The following is a 23580-nucleotide window of genomic DNA, read 5'->3' as shown; positions in this document are numbered from 1 at the left end:
AAATGTATACAGCCATGGAAAGGCAAGAACTAAATAAGAACTGTTATCTCTTGGCAGCTGAACAATGACTGGAATACAGGTCTCCAGAGTCCCAAAAACAAAAGCCAAAAAAAATTCAGGGAGTGTCGAGAGCCAAATGTCTGCCAAGTAACTTGAGATGCAGAGGTAACTCTTGAGTCCCACCAGATGGATCGTCCTGCTTTCCAGCTCTTTGAGTATCCTCAGCTGCTTGCTTAGCTCAGGCAGCCCAAGACTTCAGCCACTGCCGGAGGGCGTACTTGGTCCCGGTGCTGACACGCTCCACGTCCTCCCCTTGTGCCGGCGCAGTGGCCAGGAACGTGCTGGTGGGAATCACAACCGTCTTGGCTGAGCCCTTCTTCAGTTCAGTGATGCTGCTCAAAAAACCAAAAGAAGATGCTAGATGATCTTTAAGCATGGGGAAAGGAGGGATACCAGTCTTTTCCCCCTTGTCTCCTCTACCCCAAATTCTCAGAAGGAATCGAGATTTGTAATGGTTTGACCCACTGCTTGCCCAAACATTGCAGCACAAGGGTATGACATAACACTTATGAGTGCGAGCCACACAGTTCGTAACTGTGGGAGAATCTGATGTCAAAAGGCTGTGTAATTTTGGCAACCACCAACTGCAGTTACAAGAATGGTTAGTTACTATTTTTATCTCCAAGTATGCATGGATCTTTCCTTTATAGGCATTTATGGATTGATTTAAAAGTAATCCTTTCCCATCCATAAACCAAGGGGGATGGTAGCCATTTCCTCCTGATCCCTGCGATGCCCATTCCCTTGCTGATTTCACATTTCCCACAGTCCCATTTCCAAGTTCAGCTATGCTGCAACACTGGAAGGTGAAAAGTGCTGGGGTGCTCACTCAGCAGTTGCCCGCTGCTCTTTCGAGCAGCGGCATCTTTTCCCTGAATCACAGGGCTGCCCTGTGCAGAGGCAGGGGAATCCAGGGGAAAGAGAGTTTGGGTTCAGCAACACCACCCCTGCGCCCCACACGCCTCCTGCTTGGCATCTCCAAGGAAAAATTCTGCACCCCCGTCTTGGAAGGACCTGGTGCACGTGGTGCAAGGAAGTGGGAAAAGACGGAGCAGAACCAGTTGCAGGTTTCTGTGAGTGGCTCAACAGTCCTGCTGCTGAGCCTATAACCACTGAGTAGCTCTGCCCGTTCATTTTGAGAATCATCTTCTTCCCATTGCACAATGGAACCTGGGATTCTCTTCTGCCTGCCTGTGATCCTCTCCAGTGATAAGACTGGGGAATGAATCAGCCACCCCCATCTGGTCTGGACTGTGGAGTCCATCACCTCAGCTAGCCCCTGTGCCCACAGTCGTCCAGTGGTAGCATGGCTTGCCAAAAAGCAGGAAGCTATTAATTCAAAATGACTTCTCAGTTTCCATGGCCAGTAATGTACTTACATACTTTCTAAATGTAAATTGAATGGTAAAAAAGTTTCAGAAAGGATGAGCTAAAGCAGAAAGAGGAGAGATTTTGGACCTTCTCTCCCTCAGGTGGCCAAACAAATCTTTAGTTCTTGTATGCCAGTATTACAGGGAAATTACTCAGAGTATTATTGATTGCAAAGGCTTAAATAATAGCCCTCATGCTAAAGGAAAAGCGCTTGACTGTTTCCTGAGAACACAATTTATCTACCAAAGAGAAGGCACAAGTAACGATGGAGCAAACACGTTGTTTTTTCTTCAACCAACTTATGAGGACTAGAACCTTGGTTCTTGCTTTAAAAACTGGTTTTTCATTGCTCGAGTAGGAAAGCTGGGAACACTCTTCCCTTCCACATACCTCACAGTTGCTGGAACGTCACCGCTCACCCCCATGGCCTCACCTTCTGCCCCGTCCTCTGTAGCCGCAATTGATGCCAGGGTGGGGGGGTCCAGCCAAGCGAAAGCTGCGACCTCGGCTTCATTGGGCTTAAACCTTGCCTGGCAAGAGACCTGGATCAATCCACAAGTCAAGCAAGCGCCCCCCCCCCCAATGCTGCTGCATCAGATTGCACCCCTCCCTCCCCAGGAACAAAAACACCACTAATTCATTTGCTTCTGGCTGAGCAACTTGTGCCAGGCACGTTGGCTCTGCACGGTCTCCTGCCAGCTGCAGTCCAACCAGGAGAGTGCAGGACAATCATCACAACCTCATTTCAATCTCATTAAAATGGCTTCTTGTTAACACAACTGCTCTCCAATCTCACATGCAATCATTCCTTCCTTCTGCAAAATTACAAACTGTAATTAAACATTACAATCGAGAAACAAGCTCTGGAGTTGCGGGAGCTGTGCCCAAAGCTTTGGAGGACCACATGCAGCCCCAAGGCTTCAGGTTTGTGGCTTTGCCAGTTAGTAAACTGAGGATAACTGTAGCTTAGGCATCAAACCATGATTAAAATAAGATGGCTTTAAGAATAATCTCAGGAGATGGGGCAATTGCTCAGACTGCAGTCCTCTAGTCATTGAGGCATCAGGCTGGAGTGACTTTGGGCTGCTCGCTCTCAGCCCAACCTACCTCACAAGGCTGTTGTGGGATAAAATTAAGGGAGACCCCAGTGCACGTCATCTCGGGCTCTCTGAGAAAAGGCAGGATGCAAATTCAGTCAGTGGAATTAAGACAAACGAGACTCTGCTGCAGACACTGGCCATCAGCGGGGACTGGAGTCCGGCCAAGGTCCCCCCACTCACCTGGAGCTGCTGGTGGCTCTCGTGCAAAACCAAGCGGAGGTAGATCACGATGTGATGGAGCTGGGGCAAGCCTTGGCCTAGCCTGGGGGGGTACACAGACTGCAGGGGGGAACAAGACAAGGGGGAATGGGAGTGCTGCGCCTGCCCCAAGCCTCAGCATTGCTCCATCCTGAGCTTTACTGATTGCTCAGCTCAAGAGTCTGTTTCAGGTCCCCTCTCTCCCTGTGTGGTGGCCTTATCCCCTCAAGTCGGGGTTAACAACCTGCCATGGCTCTCTCCCCATAACTGCTTTTAACAAGCCAGCTTGGTCTTGCCCCTGAGGCTCTACAGACTGGGGGGGGGGCAAGACCAAGAGCACTCTCTCACCCAACGTGCCACACCAGGCTGGGGCTCCATCACCTGCGTGGCCCAAGCACGACACACATTCCGGCTGAGCTGCTTTGCTCAACAGGCTAAGCACGCCACGCGGGCCACACACCCCAGAGCCTGTTGTATGAACGCACCGCCAGAGCTCTTGGCCTTCCTCCCACACCTCAGGTTCTCTGGAATTCACTTCCTGAATAGGGTGGGACGGAGGGAGGCCCAACCTAGCTTCCACAGACTTCCAATCGATTGGGAAGGCTGGGCTGACGCTCTGGAAGAGAGTCACGTGGAAGTGGCACCGGAGGCAGTGCTGGGCACACCAAACGTTTCATCACAAGGGGGCCCCTTGCCTGCTTTCAGGCCCAGCTGGCCCACCGCTCCTCACCGAATTTCCAGCACCCGCACCCAGGCAGGACCTCGGAGACGTCTCAGCACCTTACCTCCCACAGGGCCAGTGGATGCCACGTGAACTCCCCATCCTGCAGCCGCAAGCCGGTCTCTTCCCGCAGCTCCCTCAACCCTGCGTCCAGCAACTGCGGGTAAGAAAGAAACAAGGGTGAGGAGACGAGGCAGGTCCTGAAATCGGTGGGCACTGGGGCAGGTTGCAACTCAGAAGAGCGCCTGTGAACATGGACAGAGTGCTCCCCATCACACAGACCCCCTTTACTTAAGCTTAGATTCCCCCACCATGGTGTGTTTTTTGTATATGCTAATACACACACACCGCACAGAATAAAAGCTATTAATTCTTTTTTTCACAATTTACCAAAGGGCAGAATTCCTTCCCTGAATCCTTCAGGCCTTCTCCTATCTGAGTGGATTAGAAGCTTGTAAAATGCCAACCAGATTTTCCCCCAAGGCTTCCTGCATTCATTCCTGGCCTCTGAGTCTCTGTGTTCTCCCTTTTTCCTTTTGTTTTTAAAAAAGACCTTTACCTGTTCCTCCAGTTCAATGTGGCCTCCTGCAAGGAAAAAGAAAAATCCAGGTTTCTGCCCCACTAATCGCTTCTGAAAACTGGGATTCATTAAATCCCTTTTTGTTCTAAGCCTTGGTGCTACCAAAAATGGGCTAGAATCACCCAGAATATCAGAACTGCCACAATGCAAATGCTGCTGATGTCAGAGGAGGGCCCAAGAATTCCATCTTTGAACACCAAAGCCCCAGGTTCAAATCTCTAACTGGCTACAATCAACCGAGTTCTGAAAAGTTGGTTGCCTGTCACCCAACGTCCATAAGGGCAGTAAGAGCACCCTTCCACCCAACAGGCTGTAACAACGCCTGAGCCGGGCACTTGGGAAGCCGAGAATCTTTCGCCCTCCTAGGAGGTGCCAGGTGCCTTTGCAGGGAGAAATTTAGAGCAAGATGGAGCAGAGTCCTCTGTAGCACTGAGGACTAGGAACTTGCTTTGTGAAAAACTGACTGACTGAAGCTGAGAGCGTCAGGATAGTAGGATCTGGGCCCAGAAGGTTTTGCTCCAGCTGTCCCTGTTTCAGATTCATTATTGTTTCTATTTTTTATCTTTTTAAAGAAGCTCACTTAAAGTAACATGAACTACAGATTTTGCTTTGACAAAGAGCCAACAAAGGAAGATAAAATCTGGCAAGCTGTTAATCGTCAGATGATGTTAGTAATTATTTTATTATTAATTTTAATTGTGTGCTTAGTCCGTATTCAGTTTTGATTGTTGTATCTTGTTAGTTGGCTTGAGTGTTGCCTGAGGAGAAGGGCACGGTATTCAACCAAATACATTGATTAATACAATTATTTTCCTTCCCCATCCAGGTTGACACTTATCTAGACAGCAAATATTGCTGAGTGAATCTTAATGCTGCTGATATTCGATAAGACCTAACAAAAGGGGGCTACTGAGAGATAGACTCATCTCCCAACACCAGAAATCTTTAGCCTATAGTTTAATCATCACTCTCATCATCCTGGCAAAGATGGAGAACTGCTTTTTTTGCTGGGGTTCCACATTATGTACACAACTTCTCAACTACCAACCCATTCGCTCCCCAGGGTGCAGGTTCTGCCTACTTAGAGACACAAAGCTGCATTAAAAAAAATAATCTTAAGCTTCAAGAATCAGGCCACTGGAGTGCAACTTCAGAAGAGCTTTTCCAGGCCAAAGGCTGCCCATCTTTGGAGCTGGAGAGGACCAACTCTGCAGGCCTTGCCACCCCCTCACACCCAACTCCCCCCCTGCTTCGTCCCTCTTACCAGGAGGCACCCAAACGTTGGGGAAGATGCTGAGTGTCCTCGCCCGGCGTGTCAACAAAACCTTTCGGCCGGGCGACTCCAGGAGGACAGCCACCCCGACGTCCACACCTCGGTGCCGGGTCTCTGCAGGGAGGGAGGCCGTTTGAGCCACAGTCAAGTGCTTGATGGGGCAGAAGGGAGGCCGCTGAAACAGAAAGAAAAGCCTGGATCCTGGAAGTGGAAGACTTCACATTTATGACACCTCGGTGTATAATTTTACAATTTTCCACTTTTCAATTATGTGAGAAATCTAGAAATATGGTTATCGACTGCTCATATTCACTGACACAATAAGCTAGTTTGATTTAATCATGGTTTGTGCAATATGCCACAGTTCATAAGGGTACACAGATAAGCCATAACCATAAACTATGGTGTGCAAACTGCAGTGCTGGAATTCAGTCATGTTGAGTTAAAAACAAGCCAATTCAACTGGATTCACACATCAAACTTGGAAAAACTGCTAATTTACAACTTTAAATCTAGAAGAGTTGCAAACCAAGGGTTTGAAAATATGGTTACTAACTTCAAACTTGAAAGAACTGCAGTGGATTACAGATTATGGTCCTTTTCCTCCTTATTTTATATTGTTAAATTAGGTGTATTATGTTACTGTATCAATGTCTGCACTCTGCGTAAGTTATATACAGTATACATAATAAAGAAAACACTACTAAATGACTACTGTAAGGCTCTAAGCAACTGGGGGAGAAGGTAACATTCTCTCTCTACAGATCTGCCTGCTGTGATCATCAACCACACTGGCTGGGTTCATACAACACTCCAAGCCCAGGTCAACAAAACCTAATTCCTTTGTGCACCCAATACGTGATACCCAAACATATTCCATTATAATTTAATGCAATTCACAGAACAAAGACAATGGGTCTGCTCTACTGTGTCATGTGAACCAGCCACTTTGCACGCAGTCATCTATCATGGGCAGGGGACCCTTTTTCCAATTGTGGCATTTCCCTAGAAGTAAAACATAGTGGCAATTTAACCACACTTCAAAGATTTATTTGGTATTTCAAAGAAACGTATTGCCAAGGATTAAGTTGCATCTCTGTAATTCCTGATTACATTTTCCTGATTTTCTAATCCGTTTGGACTTTTTAAAACATAGCAAATGTTCACACTCCCAAGTAACCCTACCACCCTAAATGCTGGCCCCCCAGGCATGGGCAGCTGCCACCCTCTGCTGCCTCATTCTGCCCACTGTAGGGCTGGACCACCAAGGTTTGGGTATAAAATTCTCAGTTTCACTAAAAGCTGAGAGGCGTCTCCATCCTCTCCCGCCACGCAACCCCCTCTGCACCTTCAGGAGGAGTCGGCTGGAGCCAGGAAACTCCCGGTCGGAAACGAGGAACTGGAGGGGCCTCAGGCCGCAGTGCACGGCTCCGCTGTCTCCGCGGGGTGGGCAACAGTGGCCGACGATGCTCTGGAAGACGGAGGACAGGCTGTGGCTTTCCCGACTCGGCCGCCTCTTTGACACGCGGCAGAGGGGCAACTCGTGTCTGGTCACGGCCCATTTGGTCAGCTCAGGGCTCCAGCGCGGGGCGGGTTTCTTCTCATCCGCCCAGGGGGATGCCAGGGCACCGGCGTTTGAGGAGGACTTTCCAAAATTACCCCGAGCTCCCTTTCACGGCTGCAAAATTGGGTTGTGTGATTTCTGCAGTGGTCAAAAGTATACTTAAGGGCCACCCTGGTTACGGTACTTTTTATTTTTTAATTAGGGAACTTTTTATTAAGTTAAAACCGTTCTACAACAAGAACAAACGGCTCATACGCAGATGAGCAAACACATGAAAAATACAGTGCAAATCAAAACATTTGAAAATGCTGCAAAGCAGCAAAGGGAAGGAAAAAGAAACATCGAAAAATACAGAAAAACACAAGACAACAGACACTAAATGAACTTCTCCGTCATAACTTCCTCCGTCATTGTTCCGGTTAGGGCCAGGCTCAGCTGGGTTTACGCGTTGGGTTAAACTTAACAGTAAATGTAAGATTCCTTCCTTCCTTCCTTCCTTCCTTCCTTCCTGTCACCTTTTTGGCTCCGGGCGACTGCGCGGACCAGTCCCTGCGGTTTCCCGGGCAAGGTTTTTCTTTTCGGAAGTGGTTTGCCATTGCCTCCTTCCTGGGGCTGAGGGAGAGTGGCCGGCCCAGGGCCCCCCAGCCGGCTTCGTGCCTAAGGCGGCACTCGACCTCACGGCCTCCCGGTTTCTAGCCTGGCGCCTTCACCGCTACCCCAAACTGGCTCTCAAATGCAGAATTCTGCCCTCATAAAAGGAAACGCGTGTTCTGAAAAACGCGGGAAATCTCCAAGCAGGGGCGAAGGCGCCAGAAAGAGGCCTGGCGGGCGAAGCGGGGCGCCCCCCCGGCCACGCGGGCGGCGCTTCCTGCCCACGCCCGGCGCAGCGCAGCCAGTCGGCGAAGACACCGCCGCGCCGCCGGACCAGCAACGCCCCCCGGGGCGCAGCCCCCCTTCGCTGGGCCCCGGCGCCGGCCTGCGCGGGCGCAGCGGGGCGGCGAGGGGAGGGCTGGCTCGGCCGCCGCCAGGCCACGCGGCACCGGCGCCCCTACCTGCTCGAAGCGGGCGCGCTGCGGGCGGCCGCCCTCCCTGCAGACGTGCACCACCACCCGCCTCCCGGCCTGCATGCTCGGGCCTTCGGGGCGCGGCCGGGGGAAGAGCTGCGAGGAAACGCCGCGCCTGCTCGGGCCGCCCGAAGCCGCTCGGCAGCCGGGAAGCGGCGGCGGCGGCGGCCTTCGCCCGGCCTGCAGGACGCCCCCTAGTGGCCGCCGCGGCTCCGGCGGGCGGGAGCGGAAAGGCGCCCGGGGCGCGGGCGAGGCGGGCGCTGCGCTTGGCCCCCGGGGCGAGCGGCGGAAAGTCCGCCCTCGTAGCTTTATCCGGCCAGCCAGGTTGGCGGAACATCCTGAACTTTAGAGCGAGTCAATCTCTGGTGGGTACGTCAAGCTCAGCTCCTGGCAGCTTCACTGGCATATGTATATTCACGCTCTTTTTCTGGGCAACAGTATAACCCTTTGCCGATGTCCTGGTTTCACTCCCACGTTGATCTATAAAGGCTACTTCTAGCCCAATTAGTCTTCTTCAAGCAGAGCTGAACTGGTGACTACATGCATGCTGTGCTTCTTGGCTGAATGTGAAAGTGGTGCAACTGTCCTCTACTGGGATGGGTTTGGGACTTCTCAGACAAGCCTGAGGCCTGGATTCCCTGGGGGCTTCCCATCCAAGAACTGAGATCAGGCATCTCTTATCTCCAGGTGCAGTTCGGACTAGACAAACTGTGTTTCAGTGAATTCCTAATGAACAGAAGTAGACAAAGCCTCTACGTGGTACAGTCATACAGAACATCTTTCTGCCAATCTCAACATCCACCAAGTGTTTGCATGTGGCTGTTTACAGATACAAAATAAGAAAACGGTGAAGGTGACAGATGCATTTTCTGTGGAAATGCTGAATCTACTTTGGGATTTTTTCTAGAACCATGATTTAGCAAAAGTGCAAAGCCAGAATGTGATTGCCCTGGGTCCACAGCAAACAGAGAAGGACAACTGAGGCTGCAGGCCTGGAGACATTATGGCCACTGAACCGCAAACTAGCCAGCCACCCTAATTTGTGGTGAGATTACTGCCATTAAGAAAAAATAGCACAGGGTCCCATTGCCTGCTGAGCACAAGCAATGGTGCTTTCACACAACATACTCAACCTAGTTATTTAATTAGCAGATTTTCTGGATTGCAGTATAAACTAACATAGCCACTGCCTTTTCACTAAATGCTAAGGCCCACCAAACTAACCCAGGTTAAAACTACTGCATGAGTGCGGCTGCTAAACTTATACCTACCTTGGTTAAATGTGTTACATGGAAACAAATCAACATATTCTGGCTTAGCATGATGGCCTGGTGCATGCATGCCAAAAACTGGTTACCAGTGGTATGTCAACCCATAAATGACCGACCCGCCGAGCCGAGCTGAGCCCAATCCAGCAGCTGAGCCCAGTCAAAAAATCTTACGCAGAGGCGGCCAGTCCTGAACGCTGCCAGGCAGGTCTCAGATTGCTCGAGGCTGTCTGCATCGCAGGGCTGTGGCACTTCTGTGCCAAGCGCACAAAGGGACCCGGGGACTCTCTTCCTCCACCAGAGGGACTCTGCAGAGACACGTCATCCCCCACCCCGATTTGAGAGGGCTTTTGCTTAAGGGCAACTTCTGAGGGTGTCGGAGACTAGTATACACTCAATTCACACATTCCCTTTCTCAAAAGAATCAAGGCAACGATTCTTTTTATGAAAACAGAACAAATCAGACTTTAAAAATTAGAAGATGAAGATAGCATTTTTTGAGCTCCAGCAGGAGGGTCAGTGCCTGATGGTGCTGTTGATGTATGATTCCAAAATAAAGATGGTTTCATCCACTTGATTTTCACTAGCATCAATCCTTGAATAAAAAGAGAAAATACAAGTTTATATAAAGGTTGCACAAACCGTATAACTGGTTTGATCGATGAATTGAGAGATAGACAAACAGGATCCTCATTAGATCTTTTTTTAAATAGAAATACTTTTAACAATTGTAAATGCCAAGCACCACTATGGAAGATGCATTACTCTCTAGGTGAGAAAGAACTTGGAATGATTCATGAACAGTGTTGCCTGCAGTAACACGTCAAAAGTTATTTAAGGTTATCTATCTCTGAGTTAAGGACAAAAAGATATGAACTTTGTTAGAAATCTAATTAATCTACACTGTTCAGTGGTATCAGTTTTAGCCATGATCTCTCTGCCTCGAAGAAACTTTCTGCCTCATCGCCTGGAGACAATTATAATTCACCATAGGTGACCGTGTCCTTTTGAAACAATGCAAGAAAGCAAGGGGACAATCCTCTTTTAACCAGTTAATTCAGGGATGGGAAAATGTGACCCATCAGATGTTGCTGAACAGGGTTTCCAGCATCCCTAGGCTTCTAGCTCTGGTTCATCAACAGATTTCCAACTTGGACTTGATTATTTATTTATCCAATTGTATATGGCTACCCATATCAAACAAATGACTCTGAGCAGCTAACAACAATTAAGAAACCAGCAAGCACCTTCAAAAAAATACAAACTAAATAGACAATCGTCAGCCAAGATAAAAACAAAACAAACAAGCATCAGTACAATAGTTCAATAAAACTAGTTTACAGGCTCCAACAAATACTCCACCCTCCAAGCTCAGGAACACAGCCATAATAAACTACTACGATCAAGTGATTTAACAAAAGGGGCCCAAACAAAAAGTTACAGGGAAGCACAGAATTCTGACTTGTGCCTCGCCTACAACTACTACTACTAATTATGTAATTTAATCCCACCTTTTTTATATATATAACTCAAGGCGGGGAACATACCTAACACTCCTTCCTCCTCCTCTTTTCCCCACCACAGCAACCCTGTGAGGTGGGCTGGGCTGGGCTGAGAGCGCGACCGGCCCAAGGTCACCCAGCTGGCTTTTGTGCCTGAGGGAGGCCTGGGACTCACTGTGTCTTGCTTTCTAGCCCTGCACCTTCACCACCACCCCAACTGGCTCATCATGCAGCATCAGATGCCTCTATCAGAGGCAACAACTTGCACAACGTGCCTTGGAAAGTCCTTTGTTTGTACTGTGACCCCAAGAAAGGGAGCCAGATAGGTCTCTGTCGAGCAGGGTCTTTCCACTGCCAGGATCGATCTCCTGGTGCTCCAGGGATTTCCCCAGGCCTACACTCTTTGCTCAGTGGGGCAAAGCAGGCTTGGTGCTGCTGTTTTAATAGGTCGACTCATGGAATTTGTAATGCAGTACTGCGCAAATTACACTTTTTTGCTTTAATGTAAGCCACATTGAGAATATTTAAAGCAGATTAAATTATTAAAAAGCAAACCCTTTCAAAGAAATCTAAGAAGAGGCAGATTAAGGTGACAAATGAGCAATTCTGCAGTGCTCCTGGAAAACAGACACAGGCGCAACCTCTTGCAAAAAGGAAGCTGCGCATGTCTTTGCCTTGACACGATGCAGTTGGGTTCCGATCCCTACTTGCATTTTGGACATGGAAGAGCATTCACAAACAGCATCTACATCTCTAAGTAGAAACATCAAGGCCCACTCTCCTGCTCCCTCCTCCTCAAGGCGAAGGGCCTGCAGTCCGCCTCACCCAGCCGGGCTCGGCTCCATTTACTTGACCCCCAGCCCACATCTACAGTCGGTCTTCTTCCCCACCTCAGGCCAAATTTGAAGGGATCCAGCCTGGTACCTCTGGCAACTTCGGCTTCAGAAAGGATGGGAGAACCACACACTGGTGACGCTGGCGGGGAAGGGCTTCAGCTGGCCCCCTCCCCTGAGCCATACCCACTTGTTGACGTTGTGCTTGAGGGTCTCCAGCTGCTGCCGCTCAGGGGCCGTGATCATCTCCTCAATCTCCTGCAGCTGCGCCTCCTCGGCCCCCGTGGCCTGGACCGAGGCAAGGATGGCTTCTACCCGCTGGCTCTTCTCCAGCAGGCGCCTGCCGCGAGAGAAAGGCCATGGTCAGACGGGCTCCTGGCTTTGCTTGAATCACAGGACTGCAAGGCAATCTCAGGAGGTGCCCCAGAGACACAGGGGGCAGGAGCCACACAGCTCTCCCAGACACAGAATTACCAAGGAGAGCACACCAGGCCCCCTGCCCATCTCCACCCCGCTTCCAGACAGAGGACCCTTATGGCTTCCACCCATCATCACACAGAGTTGGATTCAGATGGTTGGACTGTCTCTCCTGACCCCCCCACCCCAGGATTCCCGACCCACCGGTTCTCCTTGGTCTCATGGAGTCGCCGTTCTATCAGGTTGGCCACGCACTGAAACGGAGGGAAAGAGAAGTCCCGTCACCACATTCCCCTGGCAGGAGAGGTTTGGAAAAGGGAAAGCAGGGCGCAAACCTTGTAGCAGCGCTGGAGCAGCATCCGGGCAGACGAGAGAGTATTGACTGTGTACAAGTAGAAAGTCCGGGAAGGTGCGTGATCCGGTGTTTTGGGGATCTCCTGTTTTGAGGAGAAAGAGCCATTAGATTTGCTGATATTGATACACCGCTACAATTTTCCTGTCTAGAGCTGTGATGTTTCGCTCAAATTCCTGAGGGAAGGGATGGCTCCCCTTGCCTGGATGCCCTGCAGCAGAGGCTGTGCTGCCGGCTCTCAGGGGGGCTTCGCCTGGGTCCCCCAGGAAAGGGGAATTTGGGCCTAGTGGCGTCAGAGGTTCCTTTCAACTCTGGAATGAGATGAAGTAAAGGATTTCTTGGTTGATTACGTAGCAAATAAAAACTGGTGTATTTCAATAAAGTGCTTCTAAAAACTGCGGAAGGCAGGCACCACCCTCTCTCATACACCCTCAGGAGGGGTTCTTTCTCCCAAGAAGACGCCTGCTGTGAAAAATGTAACTCACTTAAAAAGCAAAACAAAATATGCCCGTTTTATCAGACGGCTTGGTTTTACCTCCAACCAAGGCTTGTCTAAAATTCAGTATTGGTTAGGGATTTGGGAGTTGCAATCCGCATCTGTTGGGAGGATACCTGGTTAGAGAGGGCGATCAAAACCAGAACAGGCAATATGATGTAATAGTTAAAATGTTGGATTAGGACTGGGGAGACTGTTCAATTAATCTGGGTCTCCCTCAGCCCTAGGAACCGATCAGGTGAATGACTTTCTCATCCAGTCTGCCTCACAAGGTGGTCGTAGAATTAGAATGAAGGGGGATCCCCACTTATGCTGCTGTAGAGAAAAGCTGGATCCACAATCTAAGGAACGTCAGTGGAGTCTGTGCTGATAAAAGCAGCATCAATTTGGCTCCTGCACAGAATAATTTCTACACAGGAATTAAAGGCAGCAGCTTGCTCTCTCCTCCCTGACAACAGGAACTGACTTCCACTCAAGAATCACCAGGCCACCCGCAGCTTGAGAAGGCCTGCAAGGAGTCTCACTTCCATCCCTGCATCCCTGGCTTGGAAAGTCTGCTCACGTCCCCTCAGTGCCCAGGCAGAGCTACTCAGTCCTGCAAAGCGTCCTGCTCCTCGCCCTCGCAGCTGGGCCTTGCGCCGGGGATCGTCATGGCAACATGAGGACAGCCCGTACCTGCAGGGCTACAATATTGGCCGACAACATTTTGTACATCATTTCTTTCGCTTCTTTGGCTGGAATCATGGCAAAGTCTTCTATCTGCTTCTGTTCCAGGTGCCTCTTTCTTAATAAAAGTCGGAAGATGCGGGCACAGCGGGAGCCAAATCTGTATTCAGGAAGAAAGTGAAGAGCCTGTTCTGAGCAGGGCGGTTAAAAACCAACAACCCCATTTCTTCCCATACCTGGAGTTTTTAAACGGTTAATAAAAGAACTCCAAGCAGCTAATAGCAATCTTGCAGAGTAGAAGCGTGAACCAAAAGGGAACTTGCACATTAAGCTTAATTACATTCAGAAATAAATTCACTCTTCACAGATGAAGAAAAATAGAGACAGCTCACTTTTATTCAGTAGATCTGGATACAGGTAGGTTCATAGTAGAAAGCACTTAATCGTCACTGGTTCTTGGTAGACACTTCCTTTGTGGAAAAGAAAAGGCGAGGAGCTGCATTCTGCGGCCCCCCTGCTTGTATGTCTTCCCATAAGGTAATGGAGACTGTTAATCTCGAAGCCCAAGGAGGAAGTGGAAATCAGATGACCCAGATGACATCCCACAAGCACAACAGAGATGCAATTTGCTAGAGCGACCCCCTTATGCTTATGAGAAAATGCTGAGTTGACCCCCGATAATTCCAACACCCCTTCTCAAGTTAGCATGTCTCAGAGTCCACAAGGTTCAACTTCTTCCGCAGTTCTTGGTAACTGCTCCTTGACAACGGCTTTGTGAGAATGTCCACAGTCATGTTCCTTGTGGGACAATAGTCTAGTCTGACTATGCCTTGCTCTTGCAAGTCCTTTACTATGTGATACTTAACATCAATGTGTTTAGTTCTCCCATTAATCTTTTCTGTGAGAGTCTAATACAACTTAGGTTGTCTTCGTAGACCTGAATAGGGGTAGATTCCTCTATTCCCATGTCTTCAAGCAGCAGCTTGAGCCATGAAACCTCTTTGCGTGCTTCTGCTGCTGACACATACTCCAACTCTGCGGATGAATGTACAACTGTGGCTTGCTTACGGCTTCCCCAGCTTATTGCTCCACCCCCACAGAAAAATACATGCCCACTAGTGGATTTACGGTCAGTAATGTCTTCTGCCCAATCTGCATCTGTAAACCCCAATAGTTTGGGATTGTCAGTGGCTGGTAGCTTTAGTTTTAGGTGTATAGTGCCCTTTAGGTACCTTCCCACCCGCTTAGTACCAGTCCAGTCTCTGTGTGTGGGCGTGCTAGTTTTTCTGCATAGAATGTTTACTGCAGCTGCTACATCCAGCCTAGGGATAGTGGCTAGATACAATAGCTTACCTATGGCACTTCTATAGCCGTTGTTCTCAGGTAAAAGTTCACTAGGTTCCTGTTGCTTGTGGAAACCTGTTTCCATTGGTGTTGGCACAGGATTGGCATTTTGCAGTCCTAAGCTCTCCAACAGTTCTAGGATCTTTTGCTTCTGGCTTAGAAGAAAGCTTCCACCTTCTTCTCTTTCAATCTGTATCCCCAAGTAGTAGCTGGCATTGCCCAGATGCTTGGCTTCTACTTCTTTGTTCAGGCTGGACACGATTTCATCAAAGTCTCTTTTGCTATTATGGCAAATCGTCAAATCATCTACATAACAAAGAATGTACACCTCTCTGCCATTTCTGCGTCTTGTGTAGAGACAGGGATCAGCTTTGCCTTCAACAAAACCTTGCTTAAGAAGTACCTGGTTCAACTTCTTATTCCATGCTCTTGCTACATGCTTCAGGCCATAAATCCTCTTCTGAAGTTTGCAAACAAGTTGCTGTGTCTTGGGATTGGCTAAGCCTGGAGGTTGCAGCATGTACAGTTCTTCCTCCATCTCTCCATGTAGAAATGCAGTCTTTACAGCTAGGTGTTGAACACTTATGCTTTTTAAATTTATTTATTTATTTTCCATCCCGCCTTTATTATTTTTATAAATAACTCAAGGCAGCGAACATACCTAATCCTCCTTCCTCCTCCTATTTTCCCCACAACAGCAACCCTGTGAGGTGAGCTGGGCTGAGAGAGAGGGACTGGCCCAGGGTCACCCAGCCGGCTTTCGTGCCTAAGGCGGGACTAGAACTCTCCTACCACGCCTGATTGGCTCTTGGGCTGAGAGAGAGGGACTGGCCCAGGGTCACCCAGCCGGCTTTCATGCCTAAGGCGGGACTAGAACTCTCAGTCCCCTGGTTCCTAGCCCATTGCCTTAACCACTAGATCAAGCTGCTAGACTGAGGAGCATTCTGATTGTGGTATGTTTTACATCGGGAGCAAAACATCATAATCAAGTCCATACTTTTTTTGAATAGCCTTTTGTGTCTAGCTTTGTATCTTTGTACTTCTCCGTTTTCATCTCATTTGGCTTTGAAAACCCATTTGCATCCAGTAGCTTTCTTACCTTTTGGTAGTTTTGTCAAAGTCCATGTTTTGTTCTTGTGTAGAGCTTCTAGCTCTTCTTGTGCTGCCTTCTTCCACTTGCTTGCTTCATCTGGTGGCATCTGCTGGACTTCGTTCCACGATGCAGGTTCTTTTGGTAACAACGACCTTGCAAGGTAGGTGAGTCTCTCGGCTGGAACTCCTTTGCTGGGTCGTGATGAGCATCTTGGAGGCAGGTTCAGGAGTGGCACTTGGCGATTCAATCTCTTCTGCATCTGTGGCCTCATAATCTGACTCTGGTGGAGTTTCTGCCTGGGCCTCTATCTCCTTCTGGGTCAGTGTGGTGGTTGTGTCTTCAAATGTTGGGCTAAACATCTCAAACTGGTTAACTGCTGCTGTTGGTTTCTGCGCAGTCATCATCAGCATGACTATGGTAGCCTCTCTCTCATTCAGCGAAGTACACCACTCTACATGTGCTTACTTTTCCTGACTTTGGGTTCAGGATTCTGTATCCCTTCCTTCCTGGACCATACCTGATCATGATGCCTTCTTCAGCTCTAGTTTGGATCTCTTCTCCTTTGGTATGTGTGCATATGCCTTGGATCCAAATACTCTCAGATGCTTTACACTTGGTTTGTGTCCATGCCATAGCTCAAAAGGTGTTACCTTGTTGGCGTTAGTTGGCAGTCTATTCTGTAAGTATGTAGCTGTTAAAACAGCATCTGTCCAGTATTTGTCAGGCAGACCTGCTTCTAAAAGCATACAACTTACACGTGACCCACGTGACATCCCACAAGTACAATAGAGATGTGATTTGCTAGAGCGACCCCCTTATGCTTATGAGATAATGCTGAGTTGACCCCTGATAATTCCAACAATACCAAGCAGGAAAACAGATGAACACTTTCATGTGGGCTATAAAACAGGTACAGTTCATGCACACGAACACAAACACACTTGCACCTGTCCCTTCAAACCCCAATAATCCCACCCCCCAAAATTAAGTGTGGCCACCAAAAAGCTGTATCAGTAGCCCACTGCTATAGCCACTCGCTATGATGGAAACACATCCAGTATTTGAAATGTGCGGTGGGAAAGGAAATATTAGGCAAACAGTTTCTCCAAAAACAATTTTACAGAATAAATTAGGACACAAGCAGGTTGCATGTCATTTTTCCTACTTTGCAATAATAATGTATTCCTAAGATAAAATATTTAGTGGATTTTTTAAAATCAAAGAATATTTATTTTAAAGGCACATGTTTTATTATTTACGCAATTTGTATCCCCCTTTTTATTCAGAGGCAGACCGAGTATTCCCTCCTCCCACTTTTTCTGCAACAGCAACCCTCGCGAGAAAGAACGACCAGCCCGGAATCCCCAAGGGAGCTTCCATGGGGGACGGGGGGAATAGAACCTGGGTCTCCCCCTCCAAGTCCAACCCCTTAACTGCTTATACCACATTTCTTTTTCTTGAAAAATACTTTTGTTGTCTAAGTTGGACCTGCCCTCTGGAAAAGGAGGCTGGCACTCTGTAGAATCCGTGGGGAGCATGCCTTTGTCTGCACCCTACCCTGCCTTGGCTGATGTTCAAGATTGGCTAGGAAGGTTTGCAGCATAGCACTGCTTGGGCGGTTTGAAATCTACTGAACAAGAATCTTTGGAGACCAAAAGAAAATGAGGGATGAGGACACAAGAGACAGGCTCCCTGGATATTAGGAAAAAGCCTTTCTAAGGAAATTGGGAAGTGAGACAAACAGCAAAAGGCAGGAAGAACATTCAGGTGTAGAAAGAACAGCAAAACCGGTTTCACTTTACCTTTCCTGCACGATAGATTCAAGCGTTGCTGTGGCAAGAGAGGCCAGGGCCTTATGAAGATCTGTTTGGCAGAATGTCAGGGGAAAGACGTGGAAAGACTGACCCACTTCCTTGGGGCTGTGGAACAACCTGGAGAAACTCAGGAAGAGTGGAACAGGAGGGCCACATTCCCCGAGGGCTATTCCACTGGGGGCTGCCTGGTGTGAAGAGCTGAAGAGTAGCAGAGAGGGTCCGGAGTGAAATAGGGAGAAGGGCCCCCGGTCTCCTTCCAGCACTCTCTTTTCTCTCCCCCAGCAGCCCGCCGCAGCTGGCTCTTTCCAACAGTCTGAACATACCTCTTCCAAACAGGTTCTGAAATTAAGCCATGGGCTACCTGGGGCTCTCAGGCTGTGGGTTGCTCACCCCTGTACTGAAGAGGTGACAGTCTACCACGACATCATTGCTTGCCTATGCTGCACCCAGGGGCTGCAGACAGGAACCCTCTCTCCAGACTGCTTTTGTCTGTCTGTCTGTCTGTCTCCCTCCCTCCCTCCCTCCCTGCCTACCACACCTTCCCCAGCCCTACCCTCTCTCTGAACTGGGCTGGGCATGCAAACTGCTCCCTCTTCCTTCCAGGCATGCCTGCCCTCCTCAAGCTGGCCATGTTTCCTCCTAGCAGAGTGGAATGGAGTTGGTGGCACTCAGCAGTGGGGGAGACGTGCATTTCTTTGTCCAGTATGACAAAGGCTGCCTGCCCTCGTGCATCCTTTCCCACAGGGCATCCTTCTGATTCTGAGAGTAGCCCTCGTGACACAGAACAGTCCCAAAGGATACTGATCACGTACATCCCTCCACCGCCGTCGCCTGATTTCCCAACAAACTCAAGCTGTGGAGAGAATAAAGGGCTGAATATAACAGTCTCTCATGTCTGAAAAAAGGAAACCAAAAGGACACAACATTCCTGAAGCATTATTCAAAATACTAGTAAGGCAGAAAACAATTTTCTTACTGGGTCATCTGCCAGTAAGGTTAGGTACTGATCAAGAATCTGCTTGGAGATGTTATAACCAGTCGGAAGTAATCGGAATATCTTTAAAAAAGAAAGAAAAGAAAACATGGGTTATAAATTTATTGAGATATATTTTAAAATATTACTAGAGCCAGTTTGGTCTAGTGGTGAAGGCACCAGGCTAGAAACCCAGAGACGGTGAGTTCGAGTCCCGCCTTAGGCACGAAAGCCGGCTGGATGACCTGGGCCAGTCACTCTCCCTCAGCCCAACCCACCTCACAGGATTGTTGTTGTGGGGAAAATAAGAGGAGGAAGGAGTATTAGGTATGTTCCCTACCTTGAGTTATTTATAAAAAATAATTAAGGCAGGATAAAAAAAAAAAAAAAAGCAGACAGCTGGCAACAGCTGAGAAAATTTCTGCAGAACAATGCCGAAAGTTTTTCTGAGTTTCTTCTCTTTCAGCAGGGTACTTTATATCACAAAGGATCCAACCTTACTTCAGAAGTGGTGTATTACATGCTGTATGTACAAATGAAAAAGCTGTGTACCCAAAACTCTCTTTGTGCATCCAGAAGTAGAAGTGTGTTCCCATGGATCCTGGCCTCTGACATGGGATGTTCAGACTTTAAAAACCACCCCAGAGGTATGTTTGCTAAAGCGCAGATCACAAACTGTCTGGTAAGAACTCCTCTGACTGCTTACCAAGACTCATTTCCTCATTTGCACAGCAGGATAGTTCAGACAGCGACTCACCTCGTTGGAAGAGAGGGGCTGGGTGTAGGGGGCATTAGAAGAGGTTGTGACTTCACTCATTCGCAACATTGTCCGGACAATTTCGCTACTGGTCTGTGGGAGACAGAGGAAAAGTTAGGAATTGTAACAGAGGCCATTCCCTTGTTTCTTTACCTCATATCACAGTGCAGGCAAAGCACATGTGACTGATTCTCCTCCCCACAACCAAGAAAAAAAATCTTGCGAGGAAAAGCTGGGCCCTTTCTTGTAAGAAAAGCCAACAATTCGGCAGACAATCATGGAATGCCAAGGAAAAGCAACCAATCTCCAGCACCAATGACCACCAAGAGGTATTTGAGGGAGATGCCGCCCACCTGGTCCATTCTGTTGGCCACAGCACCGACAATCGCTTGATCCCGGAAGTGCTGGTGGAAACGGTCAATGTTGACTTGCCAGTAGATTCCACTGTCTGGAGGAGGCTGAAACAGGCCAGGGCAGGGGTGGGAAAGCAGCGTCTCTTGGCAGACCATCATGAAATGCCTTTTCTCTCAGGTCAAATTCCTACACATTCCTACAGGCTGAGGATGACAGCCTATCCCATCTCGCCCCAATCCAAACATTTTGATGCAAACTTTAATTTGACAATTTGCATATATTATTGTGGTGAGCAAGTTTACAAGAAACTGGCTTTTTGAATGATATACTCTTGATTTGCCTGGCAAAGAACTGCTGGAGTTGTTACACAGGGCTCAGCTTTAGCTGTGCATGTGCCTTTCCCGTGTGGAGGGGAATATGACAGTGGCCCTTTTGCTTTCACCAGGTCTGTCTTGGTCTGCCACTCTCAAGATCTGATCAAGGAGCAGGGGATGGAACCCATAACAAAAGAAACTAACTGCTCAAGGGCATTCTTATCTTCAAGTGATATAACCTCTCTGAATTAAGGCAACATTTGGCTTTACAGCACGTCTCCCTCAGCCCACCTCCCAGTAGAATCTGATCTACGTGGCTCCTGTTCTGGCATCCAGTTTTTTCTCATCTTAAAGTTATCCTGTAAGCAGCATCTATGCTACCTCTTTGCTTTCTGTGTCTTGCTTTGAGCGCTTTCCTGCTTGTTCACTGTCCTCCTTGGAGCTGTCTGAATGCTTCCGCTTTCCCTTTCCTGTTGGCCAAAAGAGAAAACCCATTTCTTCCAGCAGCAGCAGCAAACCCGAATTTGCGCTCCCCCTTCCCCCAGGAATGCTGTAGGCTTGATCTGCCATTTGTTTCTCTCAGGTCAAATTCCTACAAGCAGCTTTGACTGCTAAGATAAAGTCATGTTTTTATTTTAGAAAATGCAGGAACTGAGGACCAGATCAATTAGGACAATACAGCCTCACAACGGTATTTACAGGGTTATTTGTGTGAGGGACATGGTACATATAAGATTAATAGAACCTAGATTATACCATATAAGGCAGAAAAGACACAATTCCATTCTTCTCCTTAAACTAGTTGCAAACTGTTTTTTTTTCCTACTCCCATTGCTTCTAAAATGCTTTTGAGACATGGCCAGATGCCAGCTATACCTTGCTAGTCCACTCATAGTTTCACTGGGTTTAATTCCATCATCACGCGCCATCTAAGCTACTTAGCTCCTCACCTGTAAGGTTCAGCTTTGGAACAGCATACGTGTCCTTCTCATTAAAGACCAATGTGGGTGCGGGAGAAGGCAGAGTTTCCATAGACTCAGAACCTTCGGGAGGTAAAGGGCATCTCTGAACAAAATGTGTGTCTGCCAGGCATGTAAAGGTGGTGGAGACTTCACTGTAATCCATTGTTTTGCCATCTGTGGACAAAGACACACACACACTTTTCAGACTGGTCTTTGAAAATTCCCAGCACGGAAGCCCACAGACCCACTCACCTTCCATTGTCTCTGTCAGTCGGTCAGCCACCTTCTTCACCACGGCACTCATTGTCATTTTACCATTGAGTAGCAACTCCTCCACAATCAGTTCACCTGTGTCGCTGTAGAGAGTCTTGGCTGTATAGATGTAGCGGGGATAGCGGAGGATCCGCAGCACTCGGCTGGATTGGGCTTCATACTCTACCAGGCCTCGCTTCTGCTGCTGGAACATCACCAAGTTGTGTTGGATGAGGACACAGAGAGCCTTCCGGACCTACATAAAGGCAGCGGAGATGAAACTTATGTATACTTCTTTCCAACTTGCAGACCAACTCTTTACCAACGACAGCAAGATTTCGAAGGCACCTTTCCCCTCAGGACTGCAAACACCTTCATTTCCAAAACCTTACGATAACCTTGTAAAGTAGAACACAGCTAATCCTATACTGAATGGCTGAGAAAAAGTAGCATGCTGAAATCCATGAACTGCCTGCATGGTTCTCCTAAACCAACTTCTGAAGCAACTTGGACATCCTTAATTCCACTCAGGATTGAACTGTTAATGAATGTGAGTGAGAACATCAGTGGGAACCAGGGATACTTAGTTAATCTCTTAGTTTAGGTTATCCTGTTATGCAAAATATCTACATCTACATCTATATATCTATATCAATCTACCTGGTCAAGCGACATGCCTGTGTTGTGGGCAATCATCCATAATGTCTGTCCCCCCATACGGATGAGCTGCGTTCCAACCTTTTCCACAATTTCACCAAAATGTTCACATAGCAGAAGAGAAGAAAGCTTGATTTCGGCCTGGGTCATCCCGCTGGACAATTATATGGGTATGTATAATTGTCTGCAATGAAATGTATGAGCCACCTCAAATTAGCAAATGGCTCCAGTGAGGATTTCAGTGCCAAAAAGAGAATTAAGACTCCACCGTTCAATACAAGTCACCAACTCTGCATCTGAAAAGAGAAAGGCTTTACACATTCAGAGTCTAATTGAAAACTGGCGCTAACATTCAGTAGAATCCTGGGCTAATACTTCCCCTGATTTTTGCTGGATCTCGGGGATGGAGAAGGAAGTTACCTGCTTCAGTACGCTCCCATAAAAGGCCTAATCTACCTTGCAGTGGGCTTTGGGCCAGGCCCTCTGAGGTCATGCCAAGCCCAGACTATATGCTGAGATGGTGAGCTGGGCACTGCCTGCAATGTATGAAAACAACACAGATATATGCCAATGGCATACAAAGACCGTGTATGGTATAACATGGCCCAAGAAGGCAAAATTTGAGAGAGGACAATGGGAATAAGGGAAAGAAGGGAGAATCTGCAGGCTGCTCAGTCATACTGGCCAGGAAGGAAAGAGTGCAGTAAAAGGATCTATCTATTATATTACAGTGCAATCCATAATATAGCATTGATAATAGAACGAGTTAATATTTTAACTGGAGAAGGTGCTGATGCTGGGGAGAGTGGAGGGCAAAAGGAAGAGGGGCCGACCAAGGGCAAGTGGATGGATGACATTCTAGAGGTGACGGACTCGTCCCTGGGGGAGCTGGGGGTGTTGACGACCGACAGGAAGCTCTGGCGTGGGCTGCTCCGTGAAGTCACGAAGAGTCGGAAGCGACTGAACGAATAAACAACAATAGAACGATAGCGATAATGGCATCCATGATTTTTCTGTTGTGTTTTTATGGTTTGCATTTTGCTTAATTCTTGTGAGTCATCTTGAGTGTTTAGATAAGAGTGGGGGTGGGGGTGGATAACGAATGAACCAAAATAAAAAATATACGTTGACCCAAAGGGAGAGAATGAACCCTTGATGATGATTTATAATATAACAATATAACAGCAATAATTCAAGAATAATAGCGGGGAAAATAATGTTTTCTCCTCCCTCCATCCGTCAGAAATGCGACCCAGGGGACCCCTGACTCCTAGCCCGCCCACTGGAATCGGACCCAGGAGGCCGGCCCTTCCCCGCCGCTCTTCCAGCCCTACGCAGCCTCTCCTCGATTCACCTTCTCCTCAGGCTCTTCTTCTTCTCGGGCACAGAGCCCCAACTCCACGTGGAGGAGACCCCGTTCTTTTTCGTTTCTTTTTAAGTGCACGCTTCCCGACGTAGGCCTCAAGCCCACCCCTCGGCAACCATGGCAACAGCGCCCCGCCGGAAGTGTCTCTTGCCTTGAGGCCCGTTTCCGGCCTCCGCTGGCCCCTCTCGAGTCGACAGGGGGCGGACCCGGGCGAGTGGCGCGGAAGTGG

At 48.4% G+C, this 23580-nt stretch overlaps 2 protein-coding genes across 3 annotated transcripts in view; both read right to left on the bottom strand.

Annotated features, from left to right (window-relative positions):
• The window catches only part of POLR3C (RNA polymerase III subunit C), a 139472-nt gene extending 115987 nt beyond the window's left edge, over positions 1–23485 (bottom strand). Inside the window, exons 1-15 of one of the 2 annotated variants that reach the window (XM_063317083.1) lie at positions 23340–23485; positions 21989–22169; positions 21329–21584; positions 21065–21250; positions 20496–20584; positions 19800–19904; positions 19447–19539; positions 18693–18773; positions 18518–18569; positions 17705–17765; positions 13475–13625; positions 12287–12388; positions 12156–12205; positions 11725–11874; positions 9707–9794 (exon numbers count right to left, since the gene is read on the bottom strand). In XM_063317083.1, coding sequence (XP_063173153.1) covers positions 9716–9794; positions 11725–11874; positions 12156–12205; positions 12287–12388; positions 13475–13625; positions 17705–17765; positions 18518–18569; positions 18693–18773; positions 19447–19539; positions 19800–19904; positions 20496–20584; positions 21065–21250; positions 21329–21584; positions 21989–22135 — 1602 coding nt within the window. In that variant the 5' untranslated portion in view covers positions 22136–22169; positions 23340–23485 and the 3' untranslated portion in view covers positions 9707–9715. Of the gene's footprint in view, positions 1–9623; positions 9795–11724; positions 11875–12155; positions 12206–12286; positions 12389–13474; positions 13626–17704; positions 17766–18517; positions 18570–18692; positions 18774–19446; positions 19540–19799; positions 19905–20495; positions 20585–21064; positions 21251–21328; positions 21585–21988; positions 22170–23339 lie in introns of those variants that run through there. The other variant, XM_063317082.1, reaches the window with a different exon arrangement.
• On the bottom strand, positions 31–8042 carry NUDT17 (nudix hydrolase 17). Its single transcript, XM_063316694.1, has 8 exons — positions 7920–8042; positions 6652–6774; positions 5295–5478; positions 4010–4035; positions 3515–3607; positions 2712–2810; positions 1822–1961; positions 31–392 (listed from the first exon to the last, which is right to left on the bottom strand). Exons 1-8 carry the CDS (start codon positions 7992–7994, stop codon positions 239–241), a joined length of 894 nt encoding a protein of 297 aa, XP_063172764.1. The 5' UTR covers positions 7995–8042; the 3' UTR covers positions 31–238.
• Positions 23486–23580: the final 95 nt, after the last annotated feature.

Source organism: Candoia aspera, chromosome 17 (assembly GCF_035149785.1).
Source record: "Candoia aspera isolate rCanAsp1 chromosome 17, rCanAsp1.hap2, whole genome shotgun sequence".
NCBI classification, from domain to species: domain Eukaryota; kingdom Metazoa; phylum Chordata; class Lepidosauria; order Squamata; family Boidae; genus Candoia; species Candoia aspera.
Note: the sequence above shows the minus strand (reverse complement) of the source record. Positions and strands in the feature narration are given on the sequence as shown.